We start from the raw sequence: 22,599 nt of genomic DNA, 5'->3' as shown, positions 1-22,599 counted from the left end.
GGTCATATTTCACTAGTTTGGTAACTTTTTTTATTATTATTATTATGGATCAAGCTTTTAATGGATCTTCAATTGTACCGCATCACAATATCGACTAAATAGTTTACCTTATAATTTATAATGATAACATTAACACCTTAAATTTCAAACACCATACAAATAAGGCATATAACTCCTCATCGCGTTGCATGCATAAACAAAACAAAAGACATCAACTTAGCCCAAATGGCTTCCAGTCATGAACCTCTTCCCAGTCAAACCACAAGAAAGGGCTTCCTTAGGAATCTTAGCAACATGCTGGACACCTTCAGCAAAAACCACGCCCATCCCCAAATGCAAATGTGGCTCAATATGGCAATGGAAGGCCCATACTCCTGGATTATCTGCCACAAACCTCAGTGCCGTCCATCCGTAAGGAAATATCACTGCAGTGTTTCTGTAAGGTGGATTTCTCAAGTTGAATTTCTTCTCGTCAGATTTGGTGAACTTCCCTTCTCCATACCCTAGCACCCAAAAATCATGACCATGCAAATGCCATGGGTGTATTTCACTTACATTTTCTGTCAATGCATTTGCATTTTGCAATATCACATCCACTGTGCTATAGTAACCTAGCATGTAAACCCCGCTTCCAGTAGTGGTGTTAGGATTAACTGGTGGTTTCATAACATCATAATGCCCTGGAAAATCCTCAGGTGGCTTTGTTTGGTCAAAAGCATCCCGCAGGCCAAATCTGATGGACCCCAAGTAAGGTGTGGCAGGTAATGACAGGGAAACATTATTGATAGACCACTTGGTATAGCCATTCATCTTGTTCTGGGTGTTTAGCAGGACAATCCTACGGTGGTAAGTCGGTGAAGGCTTAGGGATACTTTTATGATCCAGGGCCTTAATCTTGTTAGAGAATGCCTTGCTGTGAGCATAATCATCCCATCTGGGAGTTACAGGAGGTGGTGAAAGAGGGAGTTTCGATGCAGAGTTGGTCTTGTAGTTTAATATGGTTAGGGCCTGTGGGGTGTGAGGTTCTCTTCCTCTTACACCAAAAGAAATCCAATAGTTTTGGGAGGAGTCTTGACTTGTGTTTAACAGGACTGAGTAACTCTCACCAGAATAAATGTCCAAATCATTAGTCTCAAATGGTTGCACATAATTTCCATCGGCTTCCACCACCATCATTTTGTGATTCTGTAGACAAATACAACAAAACATAAATAATTTTAGCCATCACATCCATTTGCAATGATAACAATTTGCATTAGTGCTCAGGTTAATCAAAAAGGTGGAGGGCCCCAAAGTTGTTTCATTCATTAATTTAATCATCTCCTTCTCCTTTTCTTTCCTATTTCTGTACACTTTCAAATGTATGGTTGTGTCAAAACTCAGACAGTAGCTTAACACAGGTCAGAGTTGTACAAGGGAGCTAGCTGTGCCTGTAAGGTTTGTCGACATGCACAGTGAATAGTGATGCCTATGGGCTCAGAAGTCAGAACTGTTCAATTTACAGGCACCGAGTCACGCTTATGGATCCAATGATAAAGGCCATAAGGCCAAATTGTAGTGATGTCTATGGGCTCAGAAGTCAGAACTGTTCAATTTACAGGCACCGAATCACGCTTATGGATCCAATGATAAAGGGCATAAGGCCAAATTGAGTTGTCTGACAAAAAGGCCAGGGAGGTTGGGAAGGAAAACATGTCACTTAAACTGCAAAAAGTGAAAATAGATGCAGAGATTCTTAACTAGCTAGTCCTAGTCGTCCTTTCTTCAAGGACAGTGAATTAGCTTAAACGAAGGCAAACATTGTGCTCGTGATTTGCTGCCACTGTCGACACTTGAAAGACACCATTTCAAACCCACCTTTTGATTTGGTTTCTTTTTTCTCACTTTTCTTTATTTTTTGGCAGATTAATTGGTGAATATATTTTTCTTTTTGACTTCTGATCTCTCTCCCTCACCTTCACCCTCCCCTCTATTTCTCAGTCTCCCTCTGATGTTTTCTCTCACATATATTTCTTTGAGTTTTGGCAGAAGGATATCCTCCTAATTTCATCATAATTCATGTGTATTTAGAAGAATTTTATAGTGTTCTTCATGTTAATTTGATATGTAGGTTAAATATATGTTTTCCAACATGAATAATCTAAAATGTTGGTGGAAAAAGAACCATATATCAGATTCTAAATGTACAATGGATGAGTTAAATTTCTTAAAAAAAATGGGAGTGGATTGTATTTTTCCAGCTATATAAACAACCAGTGCAACTCAAGAATTTACACTAGAATGGGGTTCGATCCAAATCATGATAAGGGCATGCATCGCAGTGCAACCCAAAGGGGCTATCCTACGTGCTGTGTGAAAGAGAATCAAGAACTCTTTAAGTTTTTACTACCATAAATACTTACCCCAATGGCCAAGTTGAGAGAAGCAAGAGCAGTAGTGCTGGCGATTCTTATTCTGTAGGTCTTGTTTGGATCCACATGCAGGATATAAGGGGCCCATTGTTCATGTCCTGTTATATTGCACTGGCTAAAAGAGGAGTTGCCGTAATGAGCTGCCAGGGAACACCCATATTGTCCTCTTCCATTGATAAGTAGGGCCTGAAGATATGATCATTTTCAAAAGAAAACGAGTGAGAGAAATATATTTAATTAATATGTTGCTTTACCTGCTTTCCTTTTTATTCCCTCCTTTTGAATTTTGGGGTCAAAAAGTTAACAGAGTCTACCAACTACCATGGACAAATTAAAGCAATATAGTAATCACCTTCTTTATTTTCCAATCCATTTGTTTTGAAATATCCGTTTGTTTGTGCGATGCACCGCAAAAAAAAAAGAAAAGGGTTCTAAATTAGAAATCCAAAATCTTATGTTCTAAATTAGAAAGATGGAAATCCCGGCAGGATGTATATTTCATTGTCCCTTCGAGAGCTAGTTGGGGCTGGTCATGCCACCATTCACAATATGCATGGCACTATGATAGGTAATGGTTGACATTGACTCTTCTAGCAAAGGATGATGTGATAACCGAACTAATGAAGAAGACTTCCATTTAATTTTGAGGGTCTAATTTAATTAATTTAATTAATTTAATTAATCTGGATTTGTTTTTTAAAAATTATCATTTAAAATATTATAAATATCAGAATCATTAAAAGCTTATATAATCATTAATTTTAGAATATTAAAAAATTAGTCAAGATATATGTATAAACTGACCCGAATATCCACAATTTAAAAAAAAAAAAAGAAGAAGATGACTTCTAACTCGCTTGCTATAAGATTGATTAGACTCTAAAATTAAGGTAGTGATGAGTATATACTATATGGTGCTTAGATATGTCCCTTTGGATCAATGTTTTTATGAAAAAAATCATCAAAATACAGGATTTTGGCCATAATATAATCTTCATGATAGAAACATGGATGGTGAATATCTACCTGGGGTTCATTAATCCAACGCATTGGTCTGGAAGAAAGGCCAACTTCTTGGTGATGAACGCTTTTGTGCCACCAGTCACTTAACAAAAGGTCAAACTCACCGTCATAGTGGAAAGGCTCCTTCTCTCCTTCTGCCACATCCACTATCATGGCACCGTACAACCCTGCTGATCTTTGCATTCCATAGTGTCCATGGTAGAAATACGTTCCTGCCTGCAAAAATTAGTTAAACCCTAAAAACTGCATCTAAAACATTCCTGTATAAAAGAATGGCTTTTGGGCTACATAAGAGTCAAGGTTTGTTAATTAATCTAGTTAGCTAGAGCAAGAGAAAGAGAAGTAGAGTGTTCTTACTCTGTCAACAGTGAACCTATAATCGAAGGTTTCTCCGGGGTTAATGACACACTGCGAAATGGAAGCAGTCCCATCTGCCCATGGTGTTCCTTTCTGCAAAATAAAAAAGAAGTGAATTAATACCAGATAAATACAGTAAAACAATTCTTTCAGAAAAACAACCCGTTGCATGCAGAGATACTTCCATCAGAGCATGGGATCAAAGTATAGAAAGAAACCTGTCTGATTCCATGCCAGTGAATGACAACCCCCTCAGTGTGGAGTTTGTTTGTGAGTTGCACATGAACTATATCTCCAGCTCTAGCACGGATTGTTGGACCAGGGAACTGGCCATTGATTCCCATCACAACATTTTCTATCCCATCTGGAGACCAGTACATGTACTCCACTTCCCATTTATAAAAATGGTTTCCAGTCCTATTAGAAGTCGCCGATGAACATTGGATCATATAAAGTAAAATACACCAAATAATGAGACCCTTGAAACTTCTTGAAAATGGTTCAACCAAGAAGTTGTAAGTCAGCGTCCCCATTTTCTCCTGTTGGATGCTCAAGAAGATGTAGTGTAGCGGTGGATGCCCAAGTAATGATATTTGCTATATCACCTCTGTCGAGCGGATGCCCTATCGAGCTGCTATTTATAGAGGCGATGGAAGGGGTTTCCTTTAATTTGGACTGAACCTTCCTTTCTTTTAATTTATATTTTTTTTCTCATATTCTAATTATATGATTATTTTTATATAAGCTTATAACTCATCAATACAGATTTGATCTTATTTTTCAAACGAATTTAAATACATACCTCACCTTCTACATTAATTAATATATTCATGAGATGAAAAAATCCCTTTAAATGTTAACCTCGTAATTTAAATACGAAAAATAAATAATTTTTATTTGAAGCTGGGTCAGAAAGTTGATTGATATAGGATCTAGCATGTAATAAACAATGTGTACGCATGGATAGAAATAAGTTTTATTTTCTGTGGCTGCGAAATTATGTTCATGGAGTCTCACTCATAGTGCGTGTGTTAGGTATGATGATTTTTATGAGAACTTCCATTGGCAGTTCTTGTTGGGGTCTATTTTTTATATATATATTGAATAGAATTGATTACACTGCGTTAGACTATACTGATAATGATCTCGTCTTGCATTTAGTCTATTTTTATGATTTTTTTATTTGATAGACATTGTACAGAACTTGACCTAGAGGCTTGGGGATTAAAAAAAAATAAAGGATTGATCTGACTTCTTCCAGTAAAAAATCAGGCTCAATTTGCGAACTAGTTGACTAGAGATAAAATATGGGTAAAAAATCTATTGATTTTTTTTGAAATATTTTTTATCAAAATAAGGCTGTTTAGTTTTTTTTTTAATTTGAGTCAACTCAGGTTGACCATCCCAGGCCTTGTCCGGAGTTGACCCTCCCAACCCATAACTCAATTCTTGCCCCGAGTCAACCTAGGATGACCATACCGGCCTGTGACCTAGGCCTTGACACGGGTCAACTCCTTAGTTAGTTTTAAAACAATGATAATAACTAATTTTATTCTCACGTTGATTCGGGTCAATGGTCAACCTGACCCGTGACCCGATCTTGGCATCGGGTCGACCCCCGTATCAAATTTTAAAACTATGATAATGATCACTTTTATTCTTATGTTGACACACGTCAATGGTCAACTCAACCCACCACCCGGGCCTTACTTTGAGTCAACCCCCGAGTCAGATTTAAAATCATGATAATAATCACTTTTATTCTTATGTTGACTCGATCAATGGTCAACTCAAGTCTTGCCCTGAGTCGACCCCCAAGTTAGGTTTAAAACTATGATAATAACTAATTTTATCTTAACATTGGCATGGGTCAATGGTCAACACAATATGTGGCATGGGCCTTGTCTCAATTCGACCTTATAATCGGGTTTTAAAACTATAATAATAGTCATTTTTATATTTACAATGACCTGGATCAACTTAAGTTAACCCTTGTGCAGAGAATTGGACAAGTTTGTTCTATCCTTTTTAATTGAACAAAAATTTCTTTACCAGAATAGCTTTGAACAAGATAAAAACTTGATTTTTGCATTGTCCAAAAATACATCAAACAATTTTATAAAAAAATTATCATATCCAATTTAACATTGCCCAACATACCAAACACTACATAATGTTACCATGAAAAGCATCGATTAAATGTCTCCTACTATTAGGATCCAAAAGAACAAGCAAACAGTGAATGAAATGAATATGTTAATTAAGAAAGATATGCATAATAAGTTCTAAAAAAATAAAACATGGTAAAATTGAATAAGACGTGTAATAAGAACATTTATGTCACAATATTATCTATAAGAAATTATATTTATTTTTGGTTTTTTTTTACACTTATCGTGAAGGATATGAGGTTTGTTGTACTAAGAACCCTAGATTATCAAGATTATAAGATTTTTATTATAATATGATTCATCAAATAATAGCGTGTGGTTGTATTTTAAGAATATATATTCTTAATTAGGGTTTTTGTCTATCAATATGATCTTAAGAGCCTATCGACTAACTAGATATAATAAAGCGTGTGTAAGATATATACACATGTAATTAAGAAATTAACAAGAATATTATAAAGTTCATATGTTAAATTAGTCGCGTAGTAATTAAGAAAAAGATTCTTTTTAGACTAAGAGTTTATTTGGCAGTGTGGTTATGCGTACTTTTCAAATAACTTTTTGTGCCAAAATATATGCTAATGATGTTTTTTTATTTTTTAAAAATTATTTTTGATATTAGTACATTAAAACGATTCAAAACATACAAACTATATTAAATTTTAATAAAAAAAATTAAAAATTTTTTTGGGAACACGGGTTGAACCGCGTTCCCAAACATGCTCTAAAGCCTCGACAAAAAGAGCAGATTAAAAGACAAAAGAATATATGGTCAGGAAAAAAATAAAAGGCAATATCTACTGTCATAATTAAAGCATATGTTATGCACCTCATAAAAAAGAAACGTGCAAGAATATCTGTCGACTATATAATTAATGAATCCCATCACTTTACAGCTTCCAGATCTGCACTTTAAGCTTTCTAGCCGACGATTTCTTACCTTTCGGGGAAATAGAATGTATAACTGAGCTCCTACCTTGAAGCATATTTAATAAATCCAATAATTATATATATCCAAATAGATTTTAAGAAATTAGCCAAATTGTTGAGGGCCAGGCTTGTTTTCTTCTTCTGTTCCTTGTTTCTGCTGGTTTGTTTTCTAACCCATCGATCCTTGTTCATTTTCTGTGAGTTCTCATGATGGTTAAAGATAGGTTTCCTTGCACTTTAGTGCTGGCGTAGAATGTTGAATGCACATGCATGTCTTCCTGTTCTCATTGTTCATGATGAAAAGAAAATAATAATGTTCATACCATCATCGTGTGTATTGTTTCAAAACGAAACAAAAACACGAATTCAATCGTTTGACCCTACCGTGTCAATAATAGCTAACATGAACGCTTCAAGTTCTGTTGATTGAACAAGGGCATACATGGCTGCCGTTGTGCAAATAATTGTGTTCCCATGATGGACCGCCAATTCGAAGCATGAATAACGTGTCTTAAGACGTCTCCACTAGACAAGATCGATCGGCTCATATATATGAACACATATATGATAACTTGAATCAAAGACAGGAGGGATAGATCCTTTGCATTTGCTACCTTCAGAGCTAGAGTTGTTCTAATTCGATGGCTTCGATGGCTAATTGTTTGTACACGCAGTAATAATTAATGCATGGCTGCCTCGTCAGTGTTCATAGAAAGTGAATAATAATGAATACGAGTTCTTGATTAATAGATGGTGAGCTTGACATTAAGGCCATGTTTGAAAACCAACTCTTTCTTTAGAGGCCAAGATTGAAGGTCAATAATTAATGAGTAAGTTTCCAAACGACCATTAATAGTTTCTTTGAAAATAATATTCAGTGTCAGATATGAATTATTATAATGTTTGAATCCAACTCAATTAATAAAGAAATTGAAATTGCATGTTTTAATTAATGGACCAACTTCTCAAAGTTACTCAATTACCACCAATATGAAGGCCGCCCCCATGCATTGTTTCAAGGATATTCAAGTCACAGCATCGAGGACATTAACAACTTGGGTTGAGAAGAGAAGGGTGTTCACTTTTAATAGGAGAAATTAAGGAGAGATAGAAAAAGGGTTGATGAATACTTTGAAAAAAGATAGTTTTTAAAGGTGGTTAATCTGGTCTTTAATATATATATACACACAGCAAACCAGATGGGTTGGTTTTTTTTATCAATTTTTGTATGATTTTTAAGAATTAAATGTTATTTAGAATTCAAATCTTGATTAATATTCATCATGATCTTCTAGATACGAGCTAGCTAGGATTTATTAAGACCTCTAATTGAGTTCGATCTAGCCAGAGAGTTTCAGACATTGTATAAAAAAGCTTCTGAAACCATAGCCAAGAATGAAGAGTTAATAAATTGGACCGGCATACGTGTATATGAGGATGAAAGAGTGGAAACACCTTGACCTCTTGTAGCTAGAAATTAATCTGCTGTTGCGATGCTTCTTCTTCTTTCCTGACATAATAATAAATTCGCCAGCTAGTACTATCGGTCTAACTCTTCCATTCAATCTCTTTAAAAATTATTTCTCTCATCTTTTAAACAACAATAATAAGTTTATTTATTTGTTTGTTTGTTTTAACCACCACAACCTCCTTGCTTACTCTTATTCTCCTTCATCGCCACCGCCTCAAATAACCCATGAAATCAAACCCAAAAACCAATCTAAAGACCCTATTTTCTTAAGAATATTCAAGTCACAACATTGAAGACTACGTGGGAAGTGATGAAGGAGAAGAGTGTTTTGTGATGCAATATATAAGACTTTAATATATATATATATAGTGGTGTGTGTTTATTTTTTATAAGAGAAAGAATAGTGATAGAAGAAGGGTCATTAGATATTTTAGAAAATCTAGTTTTTATTTAGAAGTATAATCCTTTTCTTCAATGTAGCAAATTATATAGTTGAGTTAATTTTTTTTTATTTCTTGTATGATTTTTAAAAATTAATTAGATGTTATTTAGAATGTATTCTGTTTATTTCTTGTAAAAGCCACAACTCGTCCAAAAATAAAACGAAATGATAAAAAAAAAAAAAACAATTAATAAATTGGACACGCATGTGTTTTATATGCTGGAATATGAGGATGAAAGAGGTGGAAACACCTTGACCGGCCTTCTGCAACTAGAGGCCGACGCGATTAATCACGTGATGATACAGTAGAAAAAAGACGAAAGCAGCATGCTATCCCTAATTACTAGCTGCTTCACTGATCGAAGAGCATATATCCAACGACAGTAATGCATGGAAGATCACCATAAAGCTTGAATAAGAAGCTGAACGCCGTCAAGCCCAGTTATGTCTATCGAGCAAGATGAAAGCACGTCATTTAGGAAGTGGTCTCAGACGTGCTTGTCCTGAGAACTTCTCACGCCAGTGCCTGCAATGGTCCCAGATGCCATGTCTCATCGTTTTCCCTTTCAACAAGTCCACATGCTCCTGCAGTCCTGCTTTCCTTTTTTTATTATATAGTTCAGCAAAGAATGAAAACTAGCACATATCTCCTTCTCCTTTTATTCCTTTATTATATATGATTTCCATGTCGGTCCAAGGAATCATTAGAGAAGAGAAATGAAACTTACAAGAAATTAAGATGAATGATTCATACGCCAAGCTACGAGGACAAGACGTATCCACCCGTTACTTGATGATTAAAAGAGGTTGCAAAATATCCCATAAATAATAATTACATTATCAGTTTGTTTGTGAATATTACAAATTTCTCGTTATATTATCACATGTTAGAAAATAATATAAATCATATCCTAAAATCTCATCTAACAGCTTAAACTATTGGGTTATGATGATTTTTTAACATGATATCAAAGCCCTGATGATCAAGCGATCACGAGTTCGAATCTCACATTTCTCATTTATTTGATAAAAATTAAGCACAAAATAATATAGGTTTGTGCAAGTTTCAAGCCCAAAAAGCTTTTACTGAAGTTGGTGTTAAATAATAATATAAATAATATCTTGAAACCTTACCTAACACAACTTAAGCTATTGAGTTGAGATGGTTCTTTGATACAGCCTCCATAATAATTTTCAATACTCCTTCTCCCTTAACTTCTACTCCACATGAGAAATACCTACATTTTCATGTTTGATCAAGTATTATAACTTTATTTTTTCTAGTGAGTCTAATTAATTGAGATATTTAATTTCTTTTTAGAGTTAATGAGTATAAATATTTCGTAGAAATCTTTAATTCTTTGACGTCGAAGGTCATTTTTAAGGTCAAAATCCACCCTAATTAAGAACTTACTTTTAGTCTCTTAATTTTATGATCCACATCTTCAAAAGTATCCCAGATCGATTTTGAATTCTATATTTTTATATATTATGACAAAGCTACTGAAAAACCGCAAGATTCTGCCCCTTGCCAACATCACTGAAGAGCATGCATGCATAAATCCAACAACATTTGTTGGTGCATGAAGCTTGAATTAGACACAGAACATCAAACCCAATAATGTATATCAAACAAGTTGGAAGCATGTCTTAAAAATTTCTCGCATCCACACATCGATATTCATTTTGTGGTGTGGTGTGGTTGCTTCAACGGTCCCAGATACCACACGGTTTTCCCAATCAACAGGTCCACATGCTTTTGCTTTTTTTTATATTATTATATAGTTCGGCAAATAATGAAAACTAACATATATATTCCATCTCTTTTTATTCCTTTATTATGATTTCCATGTTGGTCCAAGGAATCATTAGAGAAGACAAATGAAACTTACAAGAAATTAACATAAATGATTCATATGCCAAGCTACGCGGACAAGAAGCATCCACACATGGCTTGATTAAAATGGCTTGATTAAAATGGCAATAGAGGTCTCTAAGGGACTATTTGATTCATTTTGCTAAACTATAAGGACCCACGGAGTTTGAAAAGCTTACAAGATTTCCTACATATAAATACATTAAAAAAAAAACCCACTTTAAGGTATAGTCTTATGAATTTGTGAGTGGACGGATACATCATGTTTGCAATTACTTTCTACTAATTTTAACATTTTAATTAGTTACACCAAAGTTTTTCCTTGCTATCAATTATATAAATAATGAAACCAATAACAAGCTAGGCCCATATGGCTAAGGAAAACAAAACAATAGGAAGGGCCACAATTATTATTTTATAAATTGAGTTATTTTTTTTAAAATTAAATAATTTTATTTTGATAAAAATACAAAAACAAAAAGAAAAAACCTGTTCGAAGTAAAACTTGGCCCGATCCAGGTTTCTAGTCACCGGATCGGCACGTCAGATCGGGCCGGGATTTTTTACTATAGAATTTTAATGATCTCTCAATGAGCATGGGTTGTAAATGGGTGTGTCAAAATGGGCCGTAAGAGAATGTGAACAAGTCCAGCTACACTTCAAGTGGGCTGTGTGACTTAACCTTGGGTGGGTAACCAATAAAAACCCAAACCACTTATAGACCCATTAAGAGGTCCAATTTGAAACACCTAGGCTACATCTCCCGGTCCCTGCTCCTCTCTCCGACGGGTCTGCTGTCTCCTCCCAGTCCTGCTTGAGAAAAGAAAAGGTCAGTGCTTCAGTTTTGCTTCTTTGAAATACCTCTTCTTCTTCTTCTCCGTTAAGTTAATATTTTGTCGGGATGTCTTCTTTTGGCTACTATACATTCCTGAGTCAGGTCATTTTGGTTGCTTGTAATGATACTTAAAAATAACACAACGTGTTCGATAAAATGCCTCTCGGAGGGTTTTTTTTCCTATATTTAATCTTAATCATGGACAAGGATGTGAACAGACTAATGATTCTAGATTTTGCATCGCCGTGGTTTTTTCTTGATGGGTTTTTAAGATTTGATCGGATTATCATTCCTCCCTTGAGGTTTGCCACTGTTTCATGAGTGGCCCTTCAAGGCTTGCTTGGTTTCTTACTTTGATGAGTAGGTCATTGTGGTTTTGTTTAAATTCGATCTAACACTTGTAATTCCGTAATAATCTGAGGTAAATCCGCGGTCTTTCTGTCTCAGAGAGCTTCTGGCAGGGTTCTTTTCACTCAGACATCAAAGATGCTTGGAAATTATGTCAAGAAGCCAGCTCTAGAGCTCGCTGCTCTTAGTCGTCTCCAGTTCTATGTAAGTTACTTTCTCTTCCAGTAGTCTTAGTCATCTTCAGTTCTTGATTGTTACCTTTCTTGTTTGGGGGTGGGGTTAATAATTGGCAGAGAGAGATCCATGGTAGAAATAAGAAGGCGATGGAGTTCATTGCGAAAGGATGGAGTGCTTTGAAGGAAGTGGATAGAGTCATTGATTACTGCGAACGCAATGATAAACGTCTTATCCCTCTCCTCAGAGTAGGCCTTTTCTTTTTCTTAAGAAATGCTGGATATCGAAAGTGGTGAAGAATATTAAAAATGCTATTTGGCTTTTGTCTTCGTGCTGTTTTTTATTTTTTTTGGGTTTGATATTAGACAGCGAAGGAGAATTTTCAGCTGGCTTTGGAGGTTGACAACTCCAATACCCATGCTAGGTATTGGTTGTCCAAATTGCATCTGAAGTACCATGTTCCAGGGCAAAATCATGCTATGTAAGTTCTTTTTATTTTCTCTCTCTTGCTTCAGTGTATGCCTGTTGTCATGGTTTTAAATGTAAATTGTTGCACTAGTGTGTCAAGGCAGCTTGAGAGCTGGGATTGGCTTAGTTCTAGATTTGATATGCCACCCAATCAGTTTTGTTCAATCATTTGGATAACATATTAAACCCCTAAACAGGCACCAGTAAAAAAATTTGATGCTCTTTAGGCTTTTGATTTACTCAATAGTAATCACGACTTTACTTATTTGAGCATCCAATATTGTCATGAATATTGCCCTTCTATTTCCACATTGACATTTGCATGTCACTTTGACTCACGGTATGTTTGTGAACCTTTTATATGCGCACTACTGATGTTTTTTTCTTCTTTTTTTATCATGAAATAGAGGAGTTGCTTTATTAGTGGAAGCTGCAAATATGGGTGATCCAGAAGCACAATATGAATTAGGTTGTCGTCTAAGAGTTGAGGTTAGGCTTATTGTGTTCCATATTCAAACTAGTGTTTATAGACTGGTTCATATGTGAAAATGCTGGCAAAATATTATCAAGCTTCTATTTATTAACACAATAGAAGACAATGTTAAAAACGAAGTATCTGTGGAAATATTTCATATAATGATTCTGGAAAATCATGCTGTACATAACAGTAGACTGCCAAACTGAACCCAATATAATGTAGTTTTAATAGGGCCTTGTGTGGGATCCAATCTTGATATTCATGATAAATGTCTATCCTACCTTTGTTTCATTTCCTGCTCTTAAAACTTCTTGCATGGTAAACTAACTTGAATTCATATTTATGAGCTCTGAGGCTTGATAGCTTAAATGCTTGAGATTAATATTTTTAGTCCTTGTGAGCTTGGGGTATGTATATCTTGATAGCTTAAGCTTTCGGAATTGAGACCTCTTATCAACTAAGATAGTATTGACCAAGCTGTGTGAAATTTCGTTTACTAGAAATCATCAATAGCTTGACAACAAGTTCTAAAGTAGTATCCACCCTGCCCTTGATTGTGAGAATTTTCTTTTTCAGTTGTTTCCTGGTGGATCTATTAGTTCTGATTGTTTTGTAACGTTCCTTTTGTAATATTTTGTCATATCTTTTTTGGATAGAATGATTATGTCCAATCAGATCAACAAGCTTTCTATTATATAGAGAAGGCAGTTGAAAAGGTATGTTTCTTTTTTTGCTTAGAATGATTGTTTATAATGTTTCTATAATGGGTCTCGAGACCTTACTTGAGCCAGATTCATTGTAGTTGCATCCTGGTGCTCTTTACCTTCTTGGTGCTGTATACTTGACGGGGGATTGTGTGAAGAAAGATATCGCCTCAGCTTTGTGGTGTTTCCATAGGGCATCGGAGAAGGTAATAAACAGAGTTCTTTATACTGACTAGATTGCATCCATCAATTCTCTCTCTCTACCTATCTATTCTTTCCTGGGGGAGTGGGGGGGTGATGGGGGTGCATTTACTTTCTAAACTTGATTGACATTCTCCATATTTTAAGCCAACTGGTAGACTTTTGCTAATGTAAGTTAAAGTGATGGCAGTTGGCTTTTTGTGGTACATCGTCAGTAGTTATCAAGATACATGAGATAAATTTGACAATCAGGTTCTGTCCTGAAAAAAAATTAAAAAGAAATCAGGTTGCCCCTTCTGCCATCTAATGCGTCTGGAAATAGAAACTCTATAATTTGAGGGCCTTGTGCATAGAGTTGAGCTCCGTATTTGCAACTGTAAGACTTGTGATTGCAGAGTACCTGTAATGTTGTAATGACAAAATGGTTTCTTTCATTGCTGATAATGAAATTGGGAAGGCATAAGTTCTGAATTGCTCTAGAATATTATTAGTTAAACTCCTCTGTAGGACCTTTCTTTACTGCTATTATTTTATGCAGGGACATGTTGGTGCTGCTATAGCATATGGATCTCTCCTCCTTAGAGGTAAGCTGTTCTGACTCCCTTTCTTTACCTTCTTTTCCCTCCTGTTCATTGAAATTCGTTGGGATGACTCAGTTTTTTAGTAATGTCTTTGTTTTCCTTTTCATGTACATTGCATGATTAGCATCCAATATTTTGATGAAGGGCATTTAGTTAAAATTGAGTTTTAACTAAATGACCTCGTATTGATATCATGGTGCACACCCTGCCATCATTACAGTTGATAGAGATTACTTCTTGCAATTCCGTAGGTTCTATGAACTTTGTCTAGGGATATGATTTAGATTAAAGCTCTTTTCATCTTAAAGATTATACAAATCATTTATCTTGTCTTTTACTTGTGCAAAATGAAAAGCACAAGCTATTAATTGTGATATTGGGTTTCCTCTTGGTCCAGGCGCTCAGGTTCCAGAACATCTAACAAAATTCAGTTTGAAGAGGGGTTCATCTGCGAAAAAAATGAACAGAGCTGAAAATACTGAGATGAATCCTGTAGAGAGAGCAAAGGAACAGTTCCAGATTGCAGCAAAAGCAGGATCTGATCTTGGATTAAAGTGGCTGCAAAGACTTGAAGAGGAAGAGAATCGTCTACTTGCGGAGAGTCATTCTAAGGAACCATCCTCCCAAAACTAAATTGGTATATCTAATAACAGGATGTGTTCCTGGGTCAAAATGGCTGCAAAAGCTTTAGGAGGAAGACAAACGTCAACTTACTGAAAAATGATCTCCCGAGGCCAAAATGGTGGCGACTATACATAGTAAGTACTATGTTAGCTCCACCATGCTTCATGCTAGAGCTTAAGCACCAGCTGTTGAAAGTCAATGTCGTCATGGTAATTTAACAGGTGAGAACTGCTTTAGACAATCTTATGTTTTCTCCTAAACAAGTTTAGGATACTGTGAAATGGTAAGCGTCATGCCGCTAACAAGTGTAAGTTTACATTTCTGTGGATTATACGGATTATGCTTTTCATGTAAGCAAGACATATGAAGCATCATCTTGCTAAATAATAGTAGTTGAAAACCATTGAATATGAATGAATGCTGCAAGCGATGTTGTGAATATGATATTCCTTAGTAAAGGAAGCTTCAGATGATGCTTTAGTATTGGTTAGAATTATGTTGGGTGGCCTATCCTGTTATTGTTCCAGTATTGGTTACCACATAAAATTATGGATGAGGGTAAAAAAAATAACATGACTTTCTTACGGCCTGTGTAAATAACATTTTAACTCTTGTAGTTTTCAAAGTGGTACAAATGGGTTCTTGAAGTAAAAAAAGTTCTCCGTCCGTCCATCTGAACCTTGAAACTTTTGCAATTTCACACAGTTTTTAACAAGTATCAATAAACTTTTTTTAAAATAATAATTTAGTTAGTTCATTTTCGAAATTTCTTTTGTAAAATAGTTGCAATTCTTTTTATCCTTCCATCTTACCACAAATTTAAGCACATTCATCATTAATTTAGTTCTTGTTGTGTTTAATTAATAGGTAATACTTTATCATTAAAAAAATCAATCTTCATGTAGCAATTGAAGCTTGGAATATTAATGGAGGAAAGAAGAATTATTTACAAATATATGACTTTTAAAATTAAATTAACAGAATTCCCTAGAAACAGCATTGGAATATTCTATTATTTTCAAAATCATTTCCAGACTTTATGAGCATAGCCAAATTAGGTATTTGCATGCATCCTAGAGGGATCGCAATAATGCAGATGAAGCAGTATGATGAGATTTATACCAAAAAAGCAAAGGCACAAATGGTAGACTCTTTACTAGCATTATATTAGTACAAATCCCTGTTTGGGGGATCTTAAAACAAACACAACGCAGTTACAAATGCTAGGATATTTAGTATCATGAAGATTTACAGATAATTATACCAGGGATTGCATTTTGCCGATCCCTTTACACTGAGAGTGTGGAGTAATACGCTTTCGGTTTTGTGAGGTGCAGTTTTCATTCAAGACAGTTAGACATTTTGCAGCATGGATCCTCTCTCTTCATGAGCAATTTGTGCCGTAACTCGCAAGTCCCAGCAACTCCGGACCTTCCAGTCGAGGATTGTTCTCAAAGCTGCAAGAGAATTTAGGATTTGTTTAGTTTCCCAAAGGAGAACTGCAATTTTTTTTATACATGCCTTTCCACTTGTTCACATATATATATTATATGCGAGGCTCAAATGCATACACTTTACACATATATTACAAGTGCGGAGTTCTGATAGATATGACACATTTAGGTCAGAGCCCTCCATCTTATGAGTGATATGTGCTCGTACAAATCTAGGCAGAATATAGGACATGAGAGAGAATCATGTTTATCTTGCTTACAGGTAGCATACAATTTGCAAAACACAAACCTTCAAGCCACTGGTTTGAAGAGATGAACTTTAAAAGCTCAAACATGAATTTCACAGTAACATAAGCTTCAAAAGCATCATTAACGCAATTTGGTTGTCATGGTAATCTAAATAAACAAGAGCTGGTTGATGTGGTTTTAAATTCTCCAGCACCGACACTGGGAAAAAACTTTCATGAGTTGGATTTGAAGATCTGAACTTTGGAAGAGAATTTGCATAAACAAAGGGTATCTAGGAGAATTTTGAAGGAATGGTGCAGAAGTTTCCATATAGCTGACCCAAATTAGTTGGGGATTGAGGCTTAGTTCTTATTGTGCTGTATTGTGAAGATCATGCGCTGTCTTCATAAGATCTAAGTAACCATTTGGCATTGAGGTTTAACTTGCTTTCTGTCAAAATTTGAATTTTTTTTTCCTTCAAGACAAGTTTTTTTAGTGTTTTTGGATTGTTTTGATGTATTGATGTTAAAAATAAATTTTAAAAAATAATAAAACATCATTTTAATGCTTTTCAAGCAAAAAACATTTTGAAAAGTAACTTCTATCACATTCTCAAAGACCCTCTAAAACTTTGAGGAGAAGTTGGGGAATGAAAGAACCTAGCATCACACTAAGTACCACGTTGGGACCCTCGAGAGAGTATGAGATACCAAACAAGGGAAACACAGCTTTCTGCTAAATCAAACTCTTGATTATTTTGGTGGGAAAAAAAGGTGCCTAAGCATGAAACAAAAGAAAGTGCAAGTCAATATTCATGAAGGAAACAGGGAGGGAGGGAGAGAGGGAACTTACTTCTATAGAAAAGGGCAATCATGGGCAAATAAGAAATCAAGACAGCGTAAATAAAAGTAAGAGAGCCTACTTGTTCAAAGGGATGTGTTCAAAAGGTCCATTAGTAGGAATTGTTCCACATAAATCATTGCTCGAGACATCCCTGGAGATACAGGAAAGATGATGAACTGCTTTAAGCTTCTGAACATTTAACCTAACTATCAAAGCAAATAAACATGCATATTCATGAAATAGTTTCAGGAATAATCTAGGAATTAGTCAGCACTTATCTAAAAGAGATATTTTATAGGATGGATTTTGTTAAAGATGAGGAAGCCGCAAGGCTCTGTCACCTTCTGTTTTAACTATGTTCCACTATAGTGAGGCCTTTCACATTCTTCTTTTTTTGCTCTGTGCTCCTCAGAGCATGTGCCTCGGGTTTTTTCCCCTACAAGTTGACTGTGAATCATGGGCAGTCCTGATATTGATTTCTTTTGAGGATTTGTAAGTAGAAAGAGTTGAATATGGCAATTCTTTTTCAGTAAATGGGTGTGATTGCACAAGGAACATTTTTCCTCAAGGGAATAAATGTACAGAGTGCTTTCAAGGTTATTTCCATAGCTGATGATCAGAGTACATCTTTTTTTCATACTAAGAAATCCTTCTTTTATCCAAAAAAAAAAAAAACGGAGGATGGTCCTTACACAACTTTGAGGCTTGAAACATTGGTGAGATCCCTGGGGATGGGTCCAGTTAATCGGTTATCATTAAGTCGTCTGCCAGACAAAAAAGACAATAAGAGAAATGAGAGACAATTTATCTTGCAATTCCACATAAACAGAGCAAGCACATATGCCGGAACCTATACATACATGCATAAGGAGAGAGGAAGAGAGGGAGAGAAAATAGTTTTCAAGACAAACTAATAAATTTGGAAAGCAAATGTACCAAACTTTCAAACCAAATGGGACAAAGAGAAAAGGAAAATCCTTTTAAGCATTTAATCATACATCATAGTAGAGCTTCTTGTACTCACAAAAAGACAAGGGACTTCAACTTCCCCAGTGAAGGAGGAATGGTCCCTGAAATGTTGTTGTTGTACAAGTCCAAGCTAACGAGGCTCTTCAAGTTACCTAGCTCAGTGGGGATAATTCCTTGAATATTGTTTTTATAAAGCTCCCTACACCAGAAAAGATGAGAGAGGTCACAAGTAAGTAAGCAAAACCCAAACATTAGATACAAGTGACTCTGCATCCCTGAATAATACCCCCATATGGACACAACAAAGGCCATTGATTCAAAATTAAAGACTAGCCAGAATTAGAAACTATTCCAATAACTTTGCAATACTATCATGGAGAAGATAAAGGCAGGAAAACATACAGATATTGCAAATGCTCTAGTCTTCCAAGTTCAGGTACTAGATGTCCAGATAGATTTGAGTTCCCCAAGTCCCTGTAGCAGCATGAGATATGAGAAAACAAAAAACATTACACAATAATTCTAAATACATGTTGAAAGAATTAATAAGCACGAGGAAAAAAAGACCATAGTTGATGCTAATTAAGGCCCAAACATAAACAATCATTTTCCAAAAGATACTGAAAAGCTAAAGAATAGAATATGTCAAAGGCTATAAATCAAAATACATAGCATACCAATCAGAATGCTATATGACAGCATATGACAGGATAGAGCAATGTGTTTTTCCAAAACAATGATGATATTATATAGGCACTGAGATCATTTTTTAATGGAACTGTAACCATTAAAAGATAGTTGCTGCTTTTTTCACCAAACTACTGAAGTGTTAAATGTTTCCTGTTTTTTTATAAAGGAAACTATCAATAGGTCAATTAATGTTAAACAGCAGGAATGGTAAAATTATTGCCATTCTAAAACAATAGAAAAGGACAAGAAAGCTGATCGACTAAGAAATTAAAAATATTAGAAGGTAAAATTAATAGTCTAAAATGACAAGCTCGAGACATAACAATATGCAACATAGAAGCCAGAAACTGTCATCATTTCTGACTGCTTAAGTAAGTTCAGAAAAAAATATAACATTTGGGCAACAGGACACCAAATATTGCATTTCTCACTTCACCAAACAGCATTAAAAAACAAAAAAACAAAAAAAACACATTTCAAGGTATATATATATATATACAGTGAATCCCATAATCCACACAATCACTACATATGCTTTTAAACATAGGGTAAAGGAACCAACAAATCTCCTCAAACTTTACACATGCCATTACAAGTAATTTTGTAACAATTTTTTTTTTATTTTTTTTTTATCATCATAGCAACTAGTCACTGAAGCATAAATGAAATCCACAAAGTCAACCTTTGAAGACCTCACCCAAGGCGTCTTACTTACATATTATGCAAACATATTCTATAAACTAAGATCAAATTCTCAAAGGGCAAAGAAAAGAAACCATGGAGAAACAACTCAAAAAGTCGAGGCAAGGTACAAGCCCAGAGGACAACGAAATCTTACAAACTCTAAACAAATATAATTCATCAAGAAGTGTGAAAAACATGGAATGTAGTGGCAATATCTATTCTTAGAGACTAACAAGGCTCTAGAAACCATATAGGAATAAAAAAACATAATCCATAAATGTTTAATTTTAGACCAAATAACTATATGAATCAAAATTAAACATGAGAGACTATTAGGTACACCAGGAACGTACTCCCCCTCACAAAAACATGGATCCCACCATGAAAATAATTCATGGGTCTCACTCTATGTGAGAGAAAGGAGTATAACTCCATACCTACTGAATAATTACTCTGTGATGGTGATAATATATCATGAACATAAACTCGCACGGCAGCACCCTATAAAACAAAAACACTTCTAACAATTTCAACGCTACTACACATTTACACTAATTTGATCCATTTATTAATTTTTTACTCTTTTAATTTCAAAGACGCCTTCTAAATAAATATAAAATTATAAAGCTACTGACTAAACAAACTCAATAATTTGAACCTAAATCATTTATTTATCTATCTATTTTAATTTCAAAAACACCCCCACAAAAATTGAAGCAGAAAATTAGAATTACAAGCAGAAAAACCTAAAAATCCAAGAATTAAAAATTAAAAAGCAGAACACAAATACTCCAGAAAAACAACGGATCTTCCAGGTTCCAAATAAATAAAAAAATAAAAGCATAGATAAATAATTTATAAAGATAGGTGAAGAAGAAATAATTACACGCGAGTGACGCGATTATCCTGGTTGCAAGTGATGTGAAACCAAGTGCAAGGGTTAACAAGAGTGGGATCCCAGCTCTGGAGCACGTTATCCGGATCCGACAAGCTCTTTCTCAGCGTAAACAAAGCATCGCCTTCTGAGTTAGCATTCACCACAGTCAAAATTACAGTTACCAAGACAGTTAGACGAGTCCATATCCATGTCTGTGCAGCCATGGTAGTGAACGATGGTGCTGATGTCAGCTCGTCCGCTGGTTCTCGGGGAGAAAGAGAAGGATCAAGTTTTAGGGTTTGGTTTGTGTTTCAAAGAGAGGGAGCGTAGTTTACAGAGTCAACGAGGGAGAGGATGTAAAAGTTGGAAGGGGAGAGAAGGGAGGATCGGCTTTGGGAATAACGGAGTAAAACATGGGGCATCTGCCTCTTACTTTACTTCAATCAAAAATCATCTAGAAACCTATAAAAAATATATATATTAATTATATATTTTATTACAGCAACTCTACTCAGTAAAATTTAATTAAATTGTTGAAGATATGATTGATTGAATTTAATTTAAATTAACTAGATCAATGCTAATTATTTATTTTAAGAAAAATAAATTATATGAATTTAATAAGAAGAATAAATTATATGAATTGTATACTGTAACTATGATATTTTATTTATTTTATTTTATAAAAAAAGACATTTTCTTTTCTGACGCTAATTACAAATAAACCCTCATGATTAATATTCTTGGAACCATGAGAAATCTGATAGAAAATTTAAATTGATAATTCATATATTTTATTTTTTAATATATTCATTTATGGTTTTACCTGCTAGCTTTCTTTCTTCCTTTCTGGGCTCACGCCTTTTACTGGAGAGAAGGTTCTTGGAAAGATTTGGTCGACGGTGATGATGATGAAGCGGGGCTCCACCTGGGTTGCTGGGTTAGAGGGGGGATTGAGGAATCTGACCAGCTCCACTACATAAAATATAATAATTTAACTTTGGGTGGACTTTGCTTTCGAATAAATTCCACCTTGAGTGCCACGTCATCGTCTCCTCCCCCTTGGTGATGATGGGATGCTGGAGAAAGTGGGATTTACCTAATCAGAAAAGATCTAAGATGGATATAATTTGTTTTTAACCAGGCCAATGAGAGGAATTCAAAAGTATAAAGAAAAAAGAAACAAGGACAGCTGCTATGATTCAAGTTTTGTTTCTGAAGAGGATGTTTTTTTCCTTTTTTCCTTTGACTTTTTGTTTTCAAATTTTAGTTGAAGGGATGGTCGAGGATTTTTTTTTTTTTCAAGTAGTGGTTATTTTTTAAATAATATTTTTATATTAAAATAAATGTTAATAATATTTTTTTATTTTTTAAAAATTATTTTTGATATTAAAATATCATAACGATCCAAAACATACAAACCATATTAAATTTTAATAAACAAATAAATTTTAAATTTTTTTAAAATATAATTTGTACTGTATTCTCAAATATATATATATTTTTTTTACCTCTTGTGTTCAAGATTTAGGCTCGTTGTTCAAAAAAACATACCTCAGTTGTCTTCATCTTTTTCATTTTGATACGGGAATTAAACACTCTTATTCTTTATATATTAACAAAAGCTAGTAGGGTATGGAAAAACAATGCACGTGCTTACTTATAAACATTTTTTCATTGGAACAGTATAATGATGGATCTATCCTTTCCATGTAAAATCCTTTAATAGATTATTAGGGTGTTTGTTTACACGGTAGTTT

The 22,599-nt window shown here is 34.8% G+C and overlaps 3 protein-coding genes across 4 annotated transcripts; 1 reads left to right on the top strand and 2 right to left on the bottom strand.

Annotated features, from left to right (window-relative positions):
- Nucleotides 1-90: 90 nt before the first annotated feature.
- On the bottom strand, nucleotides 91-4,433 carry LOC133682795 (L-ascorbate oxidase-like). The gene is made up of 5 exons (XM_062106325.1): nucleotides 4,010-4,433; nucleotides 3,792-3,884; nucleotides 3,438-3,650; nucleotides 2,403-2,597; nucleotides 91-1,185 (listed from the first exon to the last, which is right to left on the bottom strand). The coding sequence occupies exons 1-5, from the start codon at nucleotides 4,322-4,324 to the stop codon at nucleotides 217-219; spliced, it is 1,785 nt and encodes a 594-aa protein (XP_061962309.1). The 5' UTR covers nucleotides 4,325-4,433; the 3' UTR covers nucleotides 91-216.
- A 6,976-nt stretch (nucleotides 4,434-11,409) lies between these two features.
- On the top strand, nucleotides 11,410-15,508 carry LOC133668377 (uncharacterized). Of its 2 annotated transcripts, none has more exons than XM_062088178.1 (9): nucleotides 11,410-11,510; nucleotides 11,964-12,068; nucleotides 12,158-12,286; nucleotides 12,404-12,519; nucleotides 12,914-12,995; nucleotides 13,641-13,700; nucleotides 13,787-13,894; nucleotides 14,428-14,473; nucleotides 14,868-15,508. In XM_062088178.1, the coding sequence occupies exons 2-9, from the start codon at nucleotides 12,003-12,005 to the stop codon at nucleotides 15,101-15,103; spliced, it is 843 nt and encodes a 280-aa protein (XP_061944162.1). In that variant the 5' UTR covers nucleotides 11,410-11,510; nucleotides 11,964-12,002; the 3' UTR covers nucleotides 15,104-15,508. The 2 variants fall into 2 exon arrangements, with proteins under 2 accessions (XP_061944162.1, XP_061944172.1); XM_062088188.1 differs by lacking the exon at nucleotides 11,410-11,510 and adding an exon at nucleotides 11,720-11,850.
- A 720-nt stretch (nucleotides 15,509-16,228) lies between these two features.
- On the bottom strand, nucleotides 16,229-21,778 carry LOC133668388 (leucine-rich repeat protein 1-like). The gene is made up of 7 exons (XM_062088198.1): nucleotides 21,666-21,778; nucleotides 20,849-21,301; nucleotides 18,991-19,062; nucleotides 18,644-18,787; nucleotides 18,312-18,383; nucleotides 17,699-17,770; nucleotides 16,229-16,551 (listed from the first exon to the last, which is right to left on the bottom strand). Exons 2-7 carry the CDS (start codon nucleotides 21,061-21,063, stop codon nucleotides 16,479-16,481), a joined length of 648 nt encoding a protein of 215 aa, XP_061944182.1. The 5' UTR covers nucleotides 21,064-21,301; nucleotides 21,666-21,778; the 3' UTR covers nucleotides 16,229-16,478.
- Between the last annotated feature and the right edge of the window lie 821 nt (nucleotides 21,779-22,599).

This window comes from Populus nigra, chromosome 1 (assembly GCF_951802175.1).
Source record: "Populus nigra chromosome 1, ddPopNigr1.1, whole genome shotgun sequence".
NCBI lineage: Eukaryota > Viridiplantae > Streptophyta > Magnoliopsida > Malpighiales > Salicaceae > Populus > Populus nigra.
The sequence above is the reverse complement of the archived record's forward strand: the minus strand, read 5'-3'. Positions and strand labels throughout refer to the sequence as shown.

Excerpts from the sequence above, each read along its gene's own strand:
- LOC133668388 (XM_062088198.1), bottom strand. The coding sequence starts at position 21,063 with ATGGCTGCACAGACATGGATATGGACTCGTCTAACTGTCTTGGTAACT. Across the intron at positions 18,788-18,990 it reads CTAGAGCATTTGCAATATCT|GGAGCTTTATAAAAACAATA; the intron begins GTATGTTTTCCT and ends TTTCTGGTGTAG. Across the intron at positions 16,552-17,698 it reads GAACACATCCCTTTGAACAA|CTTTGAGAACAATCCTCGAC; the intron begins GTAGGCTCTCTT and ends ATTCTCTTGCAG.
- LOC133682795 (XM_062106325.1), bottom strand. The coding sequence starts at position 4,324 with ATGGGGACGCTGACTTACAACTTCTTGGTTGAACCATTTTCAAGAAGT. Across the intron at positions 3,651-3,791 it reads ATAGGTTCACTGTTGACAGA|GCAGGAACGTATTTCTACCA; the intron begins GTAAGAACACTC and ends TAATTTTTGCAG. Across the intron at positions 1,186-2,402 it reads CTCTCAACTTGGCCATTGGG|AATCACAAAATGATGGTGGT; the intron begins GTAAGTATTTAT and ends ATTTGTCTACAG.
- LOC133668377 (XM_062088178.1), top strand. The coding sequence starts at position 12,003 with ATGCTTGGAAATTATGTCAAGAAGCCAGCTCTAGAGCTCGCTGCTCTT. Across the intron at positions 12,520-12,913 it reads CCAGGGCAAAATCATGCTAT|AGGAGTTGCTTTATTAGTGG; the intron begins GTAAGTTCTTTT and ends ATCATGAAATAG. Across the intron at positions 13,895-14,427 it reads TCCATAGGGCATCGGAGAAG|GGACATGTTGGTGCTGCTAT; the intron begins GTAATAAACAGA and ends TATTTTATGCAG.